General features: G+C 36.3%; 1 protein-coding gene across 2 annotated transcripts in view; it reads right to left on the bottom strand.

The window, feature by feature from the left end:
* The window catches only part of fbxw7 (F-box and WD repeat domain containing 7), a 193,978-nt gene that overhangs the window by 82,769 nt on the left and 91,049 nt on the right, over positions 1–20,160 (bottom strand). Inside the window, exon 1 of one of the 2 annotated variants that reach the window (XM_051107316.1) lies at positions 8,765–9,132. The exons of the other annotated variant lie outside the window; for it this stretch is intronic. Coding sequence (XP_050963273.1) covers positions 8,765–8,989 — 225 coding nt within the window. The 5' untranslated portion in view covers positions 8,990–9,132. Of the gene's footprint in view, positions 1–8,764; positions 9,133–20,160 lie in introns of those variants that run through there. 2 annotated transcript variants of the gene reach the window in all.

The raw sequence follows: 20,160 nt of genomic DNA, 5'->3' as shown, positions 1-20,160 counted from the left end.
TACTGTGCAGAAAATATAACTGTTAAATTATGCATTCTCCTAACCCAAGCTATAAGGCTTGAGAAGGGCCACTCCATGTATAGAGGAGCAATTGCATCCATAAAAACACTTAGAAGGGCCAAACATATTGGAGCACCTCTTATCTTTCTGGTGTCTTTGCATATGGAGGATTGTGTGTGACAGTGCATGCACTGTTTAACAATTCAATGACTGCGACAATTAAAAGCAAGGATGCCATAAAGCAAACAAAATATCCACCCAGTGGTGATGGCATACTGAAAACAACACTGTTCTGAGCAAGACATGGAGATAGAATCATGGGACTGAAATAGAGGAACTGATCAGAGGTCAGTTTGAAAGGATATCCTCAACCAGCTATGCGGCTGGCTGCACGAGTTAAGTCGTCAGTGAGGCACGTAGTGGGTATGCAATGCCTCCAAGAACCTCCGCTCCAGTGTCTGCTATAAATGTGTCTTGGGTTTTTCACTCAATTCAAAGAGCTGGCCAGAGAAATGCCTTCTTTCACACAATCAATCTAGAGGGCAATCTTGCCTGGACCACACAAGCAGTGGCATACGGCTTCATGCCCAAATTAAACGAACCATGTAGACAGCTGCGCCAGTTACGCCGTGGCCATCTGACTACTGCTGGACAGCAGACAAACCAAGCTGTCATGGGTAGGGAGGATAGACTGATGAAGAAGAGTTGAGGGAGTGAAAGGTGAGAAATGCTCCCAAAGACCTAGGGATAAAGACCAGACATGCTGTTTAGCCAGGTTCTGGGCTCCATTCCCAGGCTAGTACAATTTGTACTGCAAAAATACAAGTCCCATTCACTCAAGCACAGGTCAAGATAACTGTATTTGGCAGTGATAAATGGGTGAGCCATTGAGTATCATTGTGCTGAACTATGAGGACTGCATGAGTGCTCCCAAAGAATTTGCGGTTACTTTGTTATAAGGCCAGGATTCCTCAAATCTGGCCTTGGTGGGCAACAGCCCTACAGAGTTTAACTTCAACCCTGATGTGGAATTGGGAAGCTTTTTATACCCTGGGATGACAGAAGAATCAGATTTAGACAAAATTCGCATAAATATTTTAAGAAAGCTCTCTTAGTTTTGTTGACACAACGTAAGTCAAGTTTGGTTACCAACATGTTACAATAACTGGGTAATAACTAGGAGCTAACCTGAACCTACCTTTAAACCCAACCTTAACCCATGTAGTTACCATATAACACCAGTACTACTTTGTGTGAATATACTCTACAAAAATAAATAAATAAAAAACGCTGGGTTAAAAACAACCCAGCGCTGGGTGAAATATGGACTCAGTGATTGGGTTGTTTTGATCCAATGGTTGGGATCAAAGTAAATGGGAGTAAATGTTAACAATTTTTAATTTTGCGGTAAATTTTTTCCCTTAACAACAAGAGTGCTTGATTAACAGGCTGGAAACCATCACATCAACGAGTCAAAACAATTTTTCTCAGGGCAGTTGAGGTTCTGTCAGGTCAGGTATGGGGGTAATCCATGAAGGAACGCTGTTTCAGTGTAACTGCTGCTTGACCTGCCATTCTAAGCGAACTAACTACCCCCTCTCAAGTTATCCTGATAACCAGACTCGGATTACAAGCTGTTAACAGCAACAAAGTGCTGACAAAGCACATTTAGCACAAACATTCATTATTGCTAGGGTCCTGGATATTAAAACGCATGAGCGTTTTAAACAGAGCAGCCCCATCTTCAGTTACGGCCCCTGGCTCTCTGCAGATGCTGGGAGCTTGTGACACATTCCGAGGCCAGGAGAAAGCCTCTCACCCACACTGTCAGCTCTGCAAGAAATGTCAGCACCTCTTGGCAGCCTTGCAGCAGGTGGGAGGTCTTCAAACACATGGTAAAAGTTGCTGTCTGGGTTCAGCAGGTTTTTTCAAACTGTTGGAATACTGAGGGAGGCCCAAAATCAGCGTCAAAGGGCAACCTGAAAAACAATGTCAGCACTCCTTGGCAGCTTTGTTGGCGGGTGGCTGCGCTGCTATCATGTGCCAGCTGGGCTTGCACAGATTACACTGGATGTACAGCACTTACCTTTAGCTTGACAAGTAGTTTAGCTTCTGTTTGCCGTCATGACTTGACAAAAGCGTACATCTTTTCTGTTACAAGCTACAAACTCAAAATGATCTTGACAACACATGACAGATTAGCTGACTTCCCATCAAGTTTGTTAGTGGGGGTCCAGCCTTGCCATATGGAGAATGTCGCAATACTGTTTGCCCAACACTTTCTGTTTGTCTGTCCAGCGCTGGAATGGGCCTGCTCAGAATAGCTTTGGGCAGATGCCTTCACAGAGCGTTATTTGGAGCTCAAGGGCAATGCAATCCCATCATCTTCCTCCCATAGGAGTCGGCACGGAAGGGCGGGAGGACACATCAGCTGACGGGATACTCAAACAGTCCTCATACACAACAAGGCGAGAAAAGGTCACCTAGGTAAAACCATTTTCATTTGAGATAATGCCAAGACAGTGAGGCAAGAGTTTCTACGTGAGGCAGTGGGGCAAAACTATGTTTGCCCTTTTTAGAACTGTCCTTAAGATAGAGAACGACAAGTTTTGGGCTGATCTTCTATAACCACAGTACAATGACAGAATGTATACTTAAAGTGAGGCAAGGTAATAAATGTGTGCTTCTGAAATCTCTCGGTTCTAAAATAGAGTTGGAGAATCTGATCCCTTTTAGAAAACCAGTTTGTTCAGATGGTTCAAGAAATGTAAATTAATAATTCATAAAAGGGGTTTAAAGGTCCACTGAAACGACTTGAAACACGCAGGCTTATTCTATGTTCACGTACTTTCAACTGAAACAGAAAGACAGGGCGGGACCTATTCAGCAGCCTCGCCCCCTTTTTTTAAAATAGCCAGTAGAGTTTAATTTATATCACAGCTTGGGCCAGAGCCATTGAGCTTGGTAAAGCCGCATTTTACAGCATATGACAGCCACAATCTTATCCATATTGCACTATCTACATATAAAATAGCATACTGTGTAGAATTCAAATGTGCTATCGTCTCTGGCCCGGAGCAGACTGAGCACGCTGCAGTGGTTGGTGTGACACAAAGTGAAACCAGACTTCATTCCTCACAACAGAATGCATATTTACACTGCCTTAATCATTCCCTATCCCCTATATAGTGCACTATGTGCAATTTACCATACAAAAAATTATAAATTCCATGAACAAGTAACCGATTTCAGCCACAGCTTCAGCATCTATATAGTGAAGGGGCAGGACGCAATGAATTCTAGAGAGCATTTGATTGGACTAAGTTTAAGGAGAAGCTGAAGTGCAGGATGATGTCATCAAAATCATTGATTCATACATGTGGAAGTTAGAGACTGTAAGTTTTGAATGCTTATATCTTCTAAATGCTAATTTTGTCATTGTTTTGGAGCACACTAGCTTATAACATATTCATACTAAAATCCAAAAAAAAACTTCATCTGAATCACTGGGCAACATTCTACATCTATAAGGTAAAGTTTAGAAAAGTTTCATTATTAAATGTCAAATAAACTGAATTTTTTTTTTTTTTTTTTTTTTTTTTTTTTTTTTATATCAAAACTATTCAATAAAAAAATATTCAGCAACTGACAGTGTCCTGCCATTGCAGTAAATTTACCAAACCAGATTCTCACTTCTCTCTGCTATGTCTTTGTGTTCTGGAGGGGAAAAAAAAGTCCTAGGGGAGTGGAACATGAATTTAATCAAATGACAATCATTTTTTAGTTTCTTTAGTTTTATGTAGAGAAAATTTATCTAAAATCCACTCTAATGGAGATCCTCACAGTATGGTAAAAATGCTTTGAGTGCATAAATACATTTGTTAATTTGATACATGTAAAAAAAAAAAAAAAAAAAAAAAAAAAAAAGAATGCCCCTTTAAATTACTAGCTATACAACTTAGTTCACAGCTTGTAGTGCAGCCACCTACCTAGTTTGCTTAACTGTTGTTTAAATGAGTAACAGGCAACCCAAAACAAGTAATATGTATAGGAAATATTCTCATTTAAAGGCAGACTACAGATAGTCTGCAAGAGGAGGAAACTGTAAGGATGGCTGTATCAGCTTGCCAAGTAATCTGTACTGTTAAAAAAAAAAAAATTGTTGAGTCAATTTTAAAAAAAATGTCTTACTCTGCTGCATTAAAATTTTAAGTTCAGTCAACTCAAATAAGTTTAGTCAACCTGTAATGTTAAGTTGTACTAAGTGACAACTTAGATATTTGAGTTGACTTAAAATCGGTTTGTTAAACTTAACTGGGTAAGTTACCCAGCTGCCTTAAAATTTTAAGTTGAATCAACTCAAATATTTAAGTTGTCCCTTAGTGCAAATTAATATTTCAAGTTGACTAAACTTATTTGAGTTGACTGATCTTAAAATTTTAAGGCAGCCAGGTAACAAATTATTTTAAGTTGACTCAACAAATTGCTTTTTACAGTGTGGGTAGGAATATGGGCATCAAAATGTTACAACCCATTTTATAGCATCTTGAAAAAAAAGAAGGATGTAAGGCAATATTTTTTTTTTTCCAAATGAGACATGATAAAGATTTCACGATGACACGTGTGAGCTTCAAATTGCTTATGCTTGAATACAGGCACCATCTTGTCTCAATTTAAAAAAAAAAAAAGCCCCTATGGTGAACAAACAACACTGCATAGAAACACAAACACTTCAAAACAAATCAGAGTGCACTGACAACCTTCAAAGCCAGAGCTTAAAAAAGCCTGTACTGTACAGCATGTAACATTTACCACACTTAAATGTGTTTGTATGTGCTGCAGGGCTCGTGTGTGTGAGATTGTTAGCACATGGCTCACTTTAAAAACACACAGAAGGCCTTTTAGCTTTTGCACACTTCAAAGCATAAAAAAAAATAATTCTTAAAGAAACTTTAAAGAGACTAAGTATAGAGCCCTGGCAATCAAATGTAAGATCCTTTTTATTTTTTCGTAGCTTAAGTTGGAAATTAAAACAACTGCTTCAAGCTGGAGTAAAACGGCAGAGTGCCGTGGATCCACTGGAAGAAAAACTCATTGAAAGATTAAGGGAGACAAGTTGTTATTTGCATTTATCTACTATATTTTTCCTATTCTTTTATCCACAAATATATATATACACAAGCATTATGAAACACATCATTCCAAACCTGTATTTTTATATTTTCTAAATATTGCTAAATATTTTGATTAAACGGGTTAGTTAACCCAAAAATTAAACACAAAAGATGATTTTTTTTTAAGAAACCTGATATCTAAAACTTTGGTGTCCTCACTGACTTCCATAGTATGGAAAATAAATTCTATTGAGGTCAACGGGCACCAGCATCTATTTGGTTAGCCTTATTCTACAAAATATATTTGTTTGAAACAACTTGAGAGTGAGTAAATTACACTTTTCATTTTTGGGTAAACTATCCTTTTAATTCTCACACACACAAAAAAAAAATCTTGGATTTGCCGTAACTTTAAAAATCAAATGTATTGCATCACATCAGATTAGATGCGAGATCAAAAGTCGCTGGTTTTCATGAATATGATCAAATGCAATTGTCAAAGTTGATGCAATATTCGCTATGGAAGCTTCAGAAGACTTGGGAGGTGCTTGGTTGCCGCTTTACTGACATTGAAACATGGAAGTTGCATGAGGAGTCTTTTTGGGGAATAAAAAAACAGATTTTTTGGTGAACTATCCCTTTAAGGAAACTGGCATGGTGAGACTTACAGGCCAAAGGTAAGAGCTCAAGTAGCAAATGGCTCTTGATGGTGACCATGGCAGTGGCATAGCACTGATGGGCAGGACCGGATCACTTTACCCAAATGGCAAAGCAAAACCGGAATAGAAAACCAATACGCACCCAAGTGCTCTGGCGTCAAAACTCAAGTTCATTTCCTGGGGGTCTTTTCAGAAACAGCTGTCTTCTATCCCAGGCCTGGGAAAAATAGAAGGTTTTGTCTTCTCAGCATGTCTTCATTGGAAACTCAAGTTGCCAGCTATTTATACAAGTGACTCCGAGATGGGACAAGGACTAAAAAAGTCAAACTGGCAAAAGAAAGAACTTTTTGGCATGAAACTGACTCCATATAAAGACTTACAGTACGGAATATCTGGGTGTGAAAATAAGAGTACTTTCATTCTAAACTTCATCCCCGCTGGACGCCTTTTCTATTTCCTTTCTACAATGATAAAAGAAGCTGCTTCTTTATCCCCAGTGGACTCTGCAAAACCTGCTGAGCAAAGTTTCATGGATCTTATATTGGCCTGTGGGGACCACGAGAAATTTAAGCTATTCCATTCACTGGGGCCAGCTGGTGGATCTCAAGTCACTTCTGCAAGGTGGCGTCTAAACCAGCTGCTCATTTGGAAAGGCATGGGGACGCCTGTTTTGTGATGTTGAGGTTTACAGATCTATTTTTTGCTCGTCTGTTCCTCATTTCGGTTTGAGAGACTCCGCAGTCTCAAAGGAGGCCTGATTTTACAAGGAAGAAGGGACAACGATCATTCTGAATGCCGCTCCTCAAGAACAAAGACAGGTCTCAAGAGGAATGTTTCCGGAAGTTAATCTTCTGGAAGGAACATGTGCACATTTATTTGGCTTTCTCACTGTGCCATAATTTGGTTGGTTCCAACAACATCCTCTATCCCTGGAGAACACTGGTGGTAGGGGAGAAAAATTAAGCACTGAGACCATAGTAAGAGCCAATACTGCAAGGACTCCTTGTTTTCTATGACATGATTGGGTAAGACGTCATGCTTCCACTCACCGTATTAAAATATAAAAGCAGCTATACACACTACCATTCAAAAGTCTGAGGTCAGCAGGATTTATTAAAAGTCTCTAATGCTACACTGAAATATTATATAAAATAAGTCAGTAATATTGCATATATTGTATGAGCTTAAGCGTACAAGCGTAACATTGTAAAAGTAAAATTAAATAAATTAATCAGATGTTTTTGAATTAGATTAGATTTTAATATATATATATATTATATATATATATATATATATATATATATATAAAATACACTTTATTCCTGTGATTGCAAAGCTGAATCTTTAGCAGCCATTTGTCAAGATCCTTCAAGATTATTCTATTATGCTCATTTGGTGCTCAAGACACATTTCTTATTTAATTATCAGATTTAGATTCTTATTAGAGTTGAAAACCATTATTCTGCTTAAAATATCTGTGGAAATCATGAATCCAAAGTTAAAAGAACTTTTTTTTTATAAATATTTTTTTTTTTAAATGTCTTTGTCACTCAATTTAATGCATTTCTTCTGAATGAAAGTATTAATTTTAAATATGTATTTAAATATATTTATCATTCCCAAAACTATGGCCTTCTTTTTTATAACTCTTCATCACTCAAATTCCAAATAAAGGTTGTTTAAGGTTGCGACCGTTTGTAATAACGCCAATATCTGGAAGCTAAACGCAAAAGCCAGCGACATTAGACACCAAAGACTACAATAGAGCCTGCCATAAATGGCAATGTCTATAAAAAGAAGTTTCTGAAAGCACGATTTAGTGATGAGGAAAATGAACTTCCTCTTTATCTTCAGCCGACCCACTTGAAGAAACAAACATGTTTGTTTGCTGTACCCTAACGCGCCCTTATTTTCCAACAAACGAGACAGCTTTTTTTTTTTAACGAAATGGCTGGTACCGGAAGGTCATGAGTCAAACTTTAAGCCAGTTGGCGAGGTGCAACATTGCAGCGAGTTGTCCATGAACACTGTTGTCCTTCCGGCCTCTCCCGCTTTGACTATGCAGCACACGCGTCGCAGTATTATGGGATTGGTTGGACGTTACGAAGACAAGAGAGCAGCTGCTTTCCCAGCCAATCAATACATTTTCTCTGGATCTGGGCAGGGTTAAAAATAGGAACTCCCAGGCAAGTCTTTTTAAGGTCACCGGATGGGATCTTGCTGGTGGTGACTAAAGAAATCATGACGAATAAGCTACGCAAATTTAAGTTATTTTTATATTCTCATATCTGTTTTGGTCAGAATAACTACCCATATGCACTTTCGATTATAAAAAAAAAAAAAAAAAAACTGCAAATTTATCAATGTCGCTAACATGCAACATACAACATCTAAGAAAGCAGCATTAAAATGACAGCAATGCAGCACAGTATGACATGCTTATAGACCGTTGCTGCTATATTGAGTCTCCTGACTGTGCCCGAGCAATTACTGCTATTGTTGGTTTAAGAACGACAGGGAGACTGAAGGTTGAACGATGACTCACAATCCCAGCAGTTCCCGATGCATTTTAAACAGCCACCAGAAAGCACTTATCCTATTCAAAATCCAAAAGCATAATACTAAGATTGAAATTTCCTAGGGAACAGTTACAAATTTATATATGTATAAATTGAGGTTGTCAAGTAAATATATTTCTTCTGGTAAAAAAATGTGTATAAACTGACATTATTCCAAATCTGAATGTTTAAAGCAAAATAGTTAAAAATAGTTTTAAAATCACTATGATTGAAACAGCCAGTACAGACTCTCACATCAAGTGTGATGATAAATCTGCCTTTCTGCCCTGCTGATTTACACATGCAAGTAAACATTTCGACAAGACAATAAATATTCAACCATGCAGTGAACTATTAGTTTCCAGATCAAAGCAACTGCCATTAAACCAGGCGCGCTGTAGGGCATAGTCGTGTTTAGATTCCTGGGACTCACCCGTCTGCGACAGAAGGGCAGACTTTGAGCTATGATGTTGATGCTGAAGATCTTGAGGACCTTCTGAGGGGGAATAGGCTCCTTGGTGACATCCTTGGGGTCAGCCAACTCCAGTGCCTGGCTCTCCGGGAGAGCCTGGGGAGCCTTCTCCTTGCCCGAGGACTTGGTCATCTTTCTCCTCGGGCTGGCTGATGAGAAACGGGGAATGGGGCAATGCCGCAGCATTGCCAACCCAGAGCTAGTAGGTCATATATCCCAGTAGAGGCAAATTTGTGGGATTTGGTCAGTGGCAGAATCACTGAGTTTCTCCAGAAGCCAACTCGCTAGAATGTTTCTGAGTTTTAAGAGACACAACAGCTCTAAGCGTCCACACCAAGCTCGCTGCCCTGGTTTGCGGCCCCTTTTAAAATATCAGAGGGTCTGATGTCAGTCTGTTGGGCCCAGTGGCAGCTGTCCTGTACTGGACTACCCCCACATAAGCACATGAGCACAAGAATCTACTCCCCTATCCCACTATGGAGCAATGTAACCTCTGAGATTCACATTAGAGATACACATATTTTTTTACATCTCTACCTTCACAGTAAAACACCAAGTTTGATTAAATGAGAACTTCTACTCTACATAGGGAGCTAACGGACTGCTAACATTGCAAAATATTACATTATGAACAAACAGACAGAAGTTCAAATCAGTATGCCTAATAAAAAGTGGATAAACACACTGGCTTAAACAGAAAGCGTCTATGAGTCACTGATTTAAAATGGCCATCAGTTGACTGACAGCAGTCATGCAGTCTACTAATATTTTAAAGGCTTGTAAACCAGCGTTTCCAACAGAATTCTGCATTAAACAGCAGGGGTTCCTAAGTCCTCCTCTCATAATATAGTCATAAACAAGCATATGATTTAAGTGTCAAAATCCACTAGTACACAAAACTTCACTGCTGAAAGTAATGACTTGCAGTTTAGTGAGTGAGTCAGATGTTGATTCTACTCAGTGATTCAGGGAGTTCATTCAGGGAAAGATTCATCAGACTGATATGAACTTCTGTCATTGGTTAATGAAACATTACAACATATGTTGGTTTTTCAACCCATGATGACAACAACAACAAAAAAAAAAAAAATTTCTTGCCATTATTTTGTTATATAACCTACCAGAAGACAACTCTCAAATTCACATAGGCTGAATGCAAAATCATTCTCTGAGCAGGTACTTTTTGAGCAAGTACTTTGTGACTTAAAAAAAAAAACATGCTTTAATATAGTACGAATGTAATCCAGATTACTATTTTCATCATGCTGTAATAGTCATTTGGCCTACAGCATCAGTTGCGTCGCTTCATCACTGTCATTCACAACTCCTTTCCTGTGGCCTCATTGGAGAATACCTTGTCCACTGCATGCACACTTTCAAATTTAGCTTGAAGTAGTAAGTTATCCGCTTTTTTTTGCCACCTGTTTAACAAATCTACTGAATGTACTGTTTATCGCTTACTATAAAGCAGGGAAGTAGGCCCATTTGGATGCAGACATAGTCACACTGGTGATCACACCACCACTAAAAACTGGTACAGAAAATACTAGGGCTAACACGATTAGTCGACATTATTGACAACATTGTCGAAAATAAAAAAATGTTCACAAATATTTTTGTTGTTGAATAGTCATTTGACCTAATGTAAGGCCCTGCAATTACGCACTTTGACCAGTGTGGCGCTAGACTTTCATTTAGCATTGCTGAATTCCGCAAAATTCAGCATTGATAATTATAACACCATAAGGTGCTTTATTTCAGGACTGTTTTGATTATCATAATGCTAGTAGTTTAATACAGCTAATGTTGCAAATAAAATAATTTATCCACAAGTCAAATGTCTCATCGCTTACCTTTGTTTTGTTCCATATCCATATGACTTACAAAAGAGATGTTAGCCAGAATGATGCATCAAATAATTTTGCATACAGTTAATAAACCAGTGAATGAGAAAGTCTCTGTCTGCCTAATATATTTATTTGTAATGCAAAAAATAATAGTATAATTGTAACTGTACAATAGTAATATTATTGTTTGAACTTTTTGAATGCTGAAGCGATTACATTATTTTATTAGTTAGAATATATGTATACACTACCAATCAAAACAGTACAATAACATTTTTAATTAATTAAAATTATGTTTGTTTTTTTTTGAAAGAAGTCTTTTCTGCTCACCAAGCCTACATTTATTTAATCCAAAATACAGCAAAAACAGTACAATTCTGAAATATTTTTTACTATTTACAATAATTGTTTTCTATTTTATAGTATTTTACAATGTAATTTATTTCTGTGATTTCAATGCTGAATTTTAAATCATTACTCCAGTCACATGATCCTTCAGAAATCATTCAAAAATTATTATTATTAAAAATTCGTGGATTTTTCTTCAGGTTTCATGATGAATAGAGAGATCAGAAGAGCAGTATTTATCCGAAATAGACATCATTTGTAACATGACTGTATTTATCATCACTTTTGATCTACTTAAAGCATCCTTGCTAAATAAAAGTATTATTTTCTATAATTATATAATTTCTATAATTTCTGATTGACTCCACACTTTTGAATAGTATAGTGTATAATGTTACAAAAACTTTATTTCAGATAAAAGCCTGCTGATTAACCAATGAAATAATCAACAATTAATCACTCTAATAATTGTAAGATTAATCGATTATCAAAATAATCATTTGTTGTAGCCCTAGGAAATTTTGCTGTAAATAAATCACAGGACTGCAAAACTACTTTGCTTTTTATACCATAATGAATGTTTCACAGCCAAGCCCACCTCATGGGTTCAGTGGAGAAAAGAATATTTAGGTTTTGGGGTTTGAGATTTTGAGTGTCAATGTTAAAACGAAACCCATCAATATCTGCATTTTAGGAACCCTACAACATTTTGAAGGTCTAAATTTGAAACATTTCTCTAGTACAATGTACATTTGTGGAATATAAAGTGGTCTTACGATGCAGAGACACAGGGTTTATTAGAGTCAAACTGACCCGAGAGGGCCGATCTCATTTTTAGCCCTGCCCTGGAAACCCAAAAGCTTCGATCCTCTCACTTCATACAGACCCACATAAGCCTTCCCCTAATCTCATGGCGCACAACTATGTGCCGTATGTGCAGTGTTGAGCCACGGCCTGTTAGCATGACTGGCACAAGGTAATTGCTGGGAATGCCAGAAATGCAAGGGATTTAACCCTGGCTCCTGCAGAATGTCAGGCACAGCCTTCTGTTAGGAGGAATCCTTTATTCTGCATGCCCGTCGCTTTTTAAATATAGCCTCTCTGGGGCTGTTGGGGGAAGAAACTAGGGTCTGGAAAGCAAGAAAAGGGAATTTTCATTTAGGAAATCAAAAACAGATCAAACCACAACTTCACTCCAAGGAAAACAAGGGCTACTTCTGAGAAAATTAAACCTGACTCTGGGAAGAAAAATTATAACCCAATATTAACAGATTGTCACCTAAAAGGCTCCAAAAGTTGCAAAATTCAAGCACAAATTAAGTATGAAGTTACACTTCCAGTCAAAAGTTTCTGAACAGAAAGATTTGTAATGTTTTTCTCTTCTGCTCACCAAGCCTGCATTTATTTGATCCAAAATGCAGCAAAAGCAGTAAAATTGTAAAATATTTTTACTATTTAAAATAACTGCTTTCCATTGTAATACATTTTTAAATTTAATTTATTCCTGTGATCAAAGCTAAATTTTCAGCGTCATTACTCCAGTCCTCAATTTCAGATGATCCCTCAGAAAAATCTTCTTATCTGCTGATTTGCTGTCCAAAGAAACATTTTTTTAAAATGATTATCATTATCAATATTTAAAACAGTTGAGTACATTTTTTTTCAGGATTTATCTGAAATAAAAAGCTTTTGTAACATTATACAGTATACCATTCAAAAGCTTGGAGTCAGTAATATTTTATTTTGGGGGGGTAAAGAAGAAATTAATACTTTTATTTAGCAAGGATGCTTTAACTTAATCAAAAACAATGATAAATACATTTTTGATGTTAGAAAAGATTTCTATTTCATATAAATTCTGTTCTTCTGAACTTTCTATTCAAAGAAACATGAAAAAAATTCTACTCAGCTGTTTTCAACATTTTGAGCAGCAAATCAAAATATTAGAACGCTTTCTGAAGGATCATGTGACTGGAGTAATGACGCTAAAAATTCAGCTTTGAAATCACAGGAATAAATTACATTTTAAAATATATTCAAATAGAAAACGGACATTTTAAATAGTAAACATTTTAAAATTTGTCCTGTTTTTGCTGTACTTTGGATCAAATAAATGCAGGCTTGGTGAGCAGAAGAGACTTCTGCTTTGTAACACTGTTGGACCTTAAAACTTGCGACTCCACTAACTTTCATTGTATGAACAAAAACAGCTGATACTTCTCCAAATATTTTGTTTTCCTTGAAGGAAAGTTAAAACATGAGGACAAACAAATGACAATTTTCACTTTTAGTTGAAATACTGCATGCTAGTCTTAGCCTTATTCACTGTTCTATTATACCTACAATGAAAGAGACAGACAGACACAAATGCTCTGACACACTTTCACTTCAGTTGCCTGAAGCGAAGACATGAGGCATTTCTTAAGGTCACAAGGGTCGTCTTGAAAAGCAGACTGCACTCAAACAACCACGTTAAAAGACCCAATTCTCCATACACTTGCGAAAAGTACATCAAGACACAGAGTTTAAGTTTTCTTTCGCTGCACTGATGAATTGACACAGCCGAGCAGGCAGGAATTCACAACACTTCACATGACGCCTGGATGGCACCGCACTCCTGACAGAGGCAAACGCAGCTCCCCTGACAGTGTGACAGTCCACCTTCACATTTATGTGCAAGAATTGGTTAAACCAATGAGATCTCCTCTAAACTCCACCACTGTACTGGGTTAACACTCACAGACAGAAAACAAAAAACAATGACACTGTGACATTAAATGAGGACATGAACATTGATTTGAATGGAATGTGGGTGGCATTAAATTGATTTATTTATATTTTCATAGTTGAATTGGAGGCAAATAAAGTCATTTTGTGGCAAACTCTACTCGCCAACTACTCATAAAGTACTGAGACGAAAGAAACCAAACACATTCTTCCTTCTACTGCACCAAAACAAAATAATAAAGTATTAGAGACTATTGTGTTTGAGAGCATGACACTACATACAGCATAACTGTGTAGTGCTCAAATGCAGACAGGGCCAAAAGTCTGCAGTCGACTCATTTGAGAGTAAAACAACCAAATGAGCGATTAAAATTTCAAATGCTCATGAATCATTTATGTTTAAGCTGCTTGAGGGAAAAAGTTTTCTTCACAAGGTTCTTCAGGGACAAAGTTTTATGACAATAGCACATTTAGTACAAAAGGCAATCCTCCGGTGAAGCTCTAAAACGGAAGTTTTCCACATGGACAGCTTGCAAGGGCATTTGAACACTTATTCATAAAACCGCTGTAAGTTTTGTCAAAGATCTAATAATAGTTCAAGGACCATTTGAATAGCATCACATTCTTTCTACAGTTTTTAATAAGAGCAAAGCAAAAAGTTGCACATTTTCATTTAATACCAGACCTATCTTTCAAAAAAAAAAAAAAGTACAGCTCTGATCTAAAAGCATTTCTCATTTATTCTGTTAAAAAGTTTGGATCTGCATTACAGTTGATCGTATATAATTTTCGGGTCATCACAGAAGCTGTTCACTTTTTTTTTTTTTGTTTTTTTGTTTTTTAAATAAACACTCTAAATCCAGCAAATGTCAAAAACAAGCAATTTTCCTTACCTGAGCATTTTGTGTAAAACACTGCATTGGCATGTCCATCAGAAAATACTAAGGCAAAACATTTTTAAGTAGTAATCGCATCAGAAACAAGCCAATGGAAATGGCAAATTTAGAAAAATAAGTTTTTATGTAGGTGGTTTTTGAAAAAATGGTTAATGCAAATAATGGAAACATTAGCCAAATAAATTCCTCCATGTGCATAAAAAAAGTCATGCGACATTGCGCTATGGGATGGCATAACCTGACTAACCAGCAGACCGATCACATTGTACAGCATCTGAAATGTTATTGTCATTCTTAAATGCCCAAACAAAGTCTGTCGCCAAAACATTTTTGTATATTTTCCTCATAGAACCATCTTAAACAACTGCGTTCCCAAACAGCAGGGATCCACATCGCGAAAGCAATGACCGTATGTGTCTTCGTCTGTTTGCTCTGAGGTAATTTATTATATATGAAAATTCTCCTACTTTTCTTAGTGATATTTATTGCTAGTTTGTTAGGGAGTGGCGATTGTGTTCTCTTTGACTCGTTGAGTGGAACTGGTGCTTATGTTTGATGCGATATTCTAATTGTGCACATAAGTTAAAGGAGAAGTCCACTTCCAGAACAACAATTTACAAATAATTTACTCATCCCCTTGTCATCCACAATGTTCATGTCTTTCTTCAGTCTACAACTGCATTTGTGATTGTTTGAAGCCGCATTTAAACTGCATTTTGGAAGTTCAAAATTGGGGCACCATATTAGTCCATAATATGGAGAAAAATGCAGAAATGTTTTCCTCAAAAAACAATTTCTTTGCGACTGAAGAAAGAAAGATATGAACATCTTGGATGACAAGGGGGTGAATACATTATATGTGAATCTTTGTTTTGGAAGTGGATTTCTTTAAATTCGCAACTTTGGATGGAAACCTAATGAGTAAGGCGTAAGTATGTAATTTCAAAAGAACGTTCAAATGAAACTTTATTGTGAGCATAATCCAACCCTAGAGTAAAAAAGTAATATTGCAACAAAATTGCTTTCTTTTTTTAATAACTGCATATGTATTTTAAAATGTAATTTAATCCTGTGATGGCAAAGCTAAATTTTCAGCAGCCATTACTTCAGTCTTCAGTGTCACATGATCTTTCAGAAATCAATTTAATATGCTGGTGTGGTGCTATTTTCTTACAATCAAGGTTGAAAACAGCTGTGCCACTAATATTTTGGGGGAAACCATGATTTGGTATGTAAAAAAATTGAAGGTAAAATGCTTACTGTCATGTTTGATCAACTTAATGGATCACAATGGCATAATGTTGAGTTAAAGAAAAAAATTCCAAATGTGAAAGTAACCCACACTGAAACTGAAAATGTCAAATTCAGATTGTGTTTTGTTTTTTTGTTTTTTTTTTTACACAGTTTAAAAGCAGTACATCACATTATCGAAAAAAAAAAAAAAAAAAAAAAAAAAACATGTTCGGGCCACATTTATTAGTGTGACCATAGCATAGAGCTCTGAAGTGTTGTGATGCAAATGTTATGTAAATTACTAATTAACCAACAGGCCTGATGTAGCAGCTCCGACATCGTGTAACTTCTCCCAGGACAGCTGTGAGAGTGCTTGTGCATGTTATTATAGACAATCTTTCCTTGAAATCTAAAATCAAACAAACTTCGAGTCTTTGGCGGCCTCTTGTGCCTAAGAGTGGAACTGCATGAAAAGGCTAAATTAACAGTTTGACTAAAAAACAATTGTTTCTAATAAAGGACCTGGATTTAAAAACCCCGTTACATTTCAGCCACCAAATTCTCTTAGTTTGGTGGCAAACACTGTAAAATACTTAGGTGAGTCTGCCCTTGCATCATCCCTGACAATCCGCCTCACTACTTCGTTATCCAAAAATGTAGCAGTTTCCTCATTGCAACACCGTCCAGTCACTCTTCACCTGTTCATCATCTTACTTTTACGCTTCAGTGAGTCTTTGCGCAGATGGGTGGGCTGATAATGGGTGTTGCCAGGCAACGTTTTGAAGGGCTCCCACAAGAAAGTTCCACCTCACAGGAAACAGAAGCGATGCAGAGAGGAAGGAGTCATCTGCCCAGCCAGACATGATGTCAGAGTACTCCTGATGTCCTTACTTCTATCTTGAGGTTAAAACTGGCATATAAATATACTACACTCCTACAGTTCACACAAGCAGAACCATATTTACGTGGAAAACCACATGGTACAATGACAAGGACTGACAGTCAAATCAGTAATTGACTCTTGGCATCTCACATATTGGGAATTAAAATACCTGTATCAAGCACAGAATCAAAAAATTAAACTGGAATTGAACAACCATAAGAATGACCACTAATGTGTTTTTAATATACAGGCGAACCTCATAAAGACATGTTGGTGAGGTGGTTTAAAATTAAAATTAAATAAAGTTTAAAAAACTAGAAGATTAAAATAATTTAACCATTTCATTTAAATATTGGAGTAAAATCAAATTGGGAAATATCTGCAAGATTAACCCATTTGGGTTTTCGCCTTATTATGGGAATGGGTTTGAAACACCATCTTTTGATAAAAGAAAGATCACAGTCTTGTATAAACAACCCTGACACCGAATATAAAAAAGCAAAATATTCAAATAAGACAGCAGAGCGCTGTAGATTACAGATGCATGAGGCTGTGGGTGTGTAAATCTCGTGTTAGTTTCCTTCAGTTCTGTCTGGTGAATGACACTCAGATCCTTCAAGAAGAGTTTAGAGTACATGAATCAGGGCGCGAGCGTGAAAACCGCTCTACAGAAGTCAAATGATCAAAACTATAAATATGAATGATGCCAACCCATATCCAGAGGAATAAGACCACCCCAAAGAGCACACAATGACAGATTTACACAGACTTTCATTAGTAACCACTTCACTCGATGGTGCTTAGGCGCAGCAAGAGAACCACATTCTGGACAGTGGTGAAATTTAGTAACTTTAAACAGTTAGTAACTTTACAAACATCCTGTGTCAAAAACAGCAACTTAGTATGCAGGAGAAATTCCTTCACTCTCATTAGCACTCAAGAGACAACTGTGAAGAGCCTTCACATGACCTCTGAATCAGCTTCACCCAACAGTTCCCAAGAGGACAGGTGTCCACTTACTGCCTGTGTTCAGGTTCTCGCTTCTGTACACAAACATAACGCACCAAAAACGCAGCAGCAGTCAGCGATTATATATATAAAAATTGGGTCTAATTGGTTACTTTAAAAATACACGTGTCTATTTTATACATGAGCCAATGGTCAGAGTTGGAAACATCTTGAAACAAAAATGTCTTTTTCCAAAAAAAAATTGTATGTATGCAAATATATATATCCAAGGTACACATCTGCAGATAATTGTATTTTTGGGGTACTTGTCCTCTCCTCAAATAAGTCACTACCGAAACAGTAATAATAATTTAATTCGAAAGGTTATATTGACCTATTAAGATTTTGTTTACATCTTACCTTGTAAAAGTATTTTTTTGCTATTTTATTTTATTTTTTTCAGACGTAAATCAGTAATTACATTTATGTTTAATGCAATATTCTAATTATGCACTTATAAGTTAAAGGAGTAGTCCACTTCCAGAACAACAATTTACAAATAATTTACTCAACCCCTTTTTTAAATTGAGGGTGAAAATACGGTCTGAGTTTTTCAACATACCCTAACTGTCTTGAGTCAGAATACACAGAATTCAGGGAGAGAAAGGCAAGACGAGCGTTTGAGATTAAAAATATTTACATTGTATTATTTTAATGAAAATAACCAATCGCTTTGCTAGATAAGACCCTTCTTCCTTGCCTGGGATCATTTACAACCACATTTGGTATCATTTGAAGCCACATTTAAACTGCCTTTTGGAAGTTCAAAATCAGGGCACCATATCAGTCCGTTATATGGAGAAAAATGCAGAAATTTTTTCCTCAAAAAACAATTTCTTTACGACTGAAGAAAGAAAGACATGAACATCTTGGATGACAAGGGGGCGAGTTTCAAAAGAACGTTCAAATGAAACTTTAGGGTTGGATTATTCTCACCATATAGTAAAAAAGTAATAGTGTGACAAAATTGCTTTTTTTTTTTTTAGTAACTGCATAAGTATTTAAAAATGTAAAAATGCTGGTGTGGTGCTATTTTCTTACGATCAATGTTGAAAACAGCTGTGCCACTAATATTTGGGGGGAAACCATGATTTGGTATGTAAAAAAAATGGAATGTAAAACGCTTACTGTCATGATTGATCAACCTAATGGATCATAATGGCAATATGTTGAGTTCAAATGACAAAAAAGGCACTGCAGTCACACTGCAGTAAAAAAAGAAATTCCATATGTGAAAGTAGCTCACACTGAAACTGAAAATGTCAGATTCATATTGTGATAATACAATACAATTTGTTTTTGGAAAAAGACATTTTTCTTTCAAGATGTTTCCAACTCTGATTTTGGACCAATGGCCCATATATAAAATAGACACGTGTATTATTAACAATATTAAAACGTAATTTATAAGACTTCTTGTATTTTAAATCCAATTTTGTCTTTGTAAAAAGCACAGACTTGATTTCAAAGTTAAGGATTCAAAATCATAACATCTAAGTTGATAATTCAGTATACTTTATTTGACAAAACATCCAATGTTTAAATAGTGACTGCACATTTTCGGTAGTGACAGTAATGTTTTGGTAGCGATCACGTCACTGAATTTTAACTTGCATACTAAAACACTACTAACACATACTAAAATACCACAAATTTGCATAACTGTACTAAAATTTTGTTTATTTCCCCCAAATAAAGGATTATGTGTTCTGTTTTGTCACTACCGAACCAGTTACGTCATGTTTTGGTTGTGACTGCTTAGGTAGAGACAATTTTATGGGATGTCACTAAAGAAATGCCACCAAATGTTTTGGTAGTGACAATTTTAGATACTTTTGAACCTAGCTCAAAGATGCTAATCAGCATTACCTAGCACAGTTCTGAACAGTGGTATACATATAACAAACTAAATGTTATGAAATATTTCCCAAAAAAAAAAGGTGCTTAATTGCAGAAAAAAAGGTGTTCAGTAGTGACATTCCTTAAAGTTACACACAGACTTCTGAACACATTTACTTCAAAATGATGGGGCCTATCTACTCACACCTTGTAGCTATGAGAGAGGGGGACACAAGAAAATTTCGAAAAAAAAAAAAACACTTTTTAAAAAGAATCAAAAATATACTTTTAAAAACAACAATGGAAAAAATGATGATTTTATATAGGCTTACTGAAATCTTAAATATCATTGTGAGTTTAAATAGATAATAGAAGGATCTTAGTAAACATCCAAAATGTAAATGTTTTTTTAAATGTGTTTTTTTGGTTGTGGCACAGCAGTTTTCTGTAGAATTGTCCATAAATGTTTTTAAAAAACAACTGTATTAATTTTAATTGACTAGCGGCAGTTCATCTAGGTTTGGTAACTGACTAAGCAAATAAAAAATGTAATTTTATTTTCTGTATTTTATTGAA

Source organism: Labeo rohita, chromosome 1, assembly GCF_022985175.1.
Source record: "Labeo rohita strain BAU-BD-2019 chromosome 1, IGBB_LRoh.1.0, whole genome shotgun sequence".
Lineage (NCBI taxonomy): Eukaryota > Metazoa > Chordata > Actinopteri > Cypriniformes > Cyprinidae > Labeo > Labeo rohita.
This window is presented reverse-complemented; position numbering and strand designations above follow the sequence as displayed.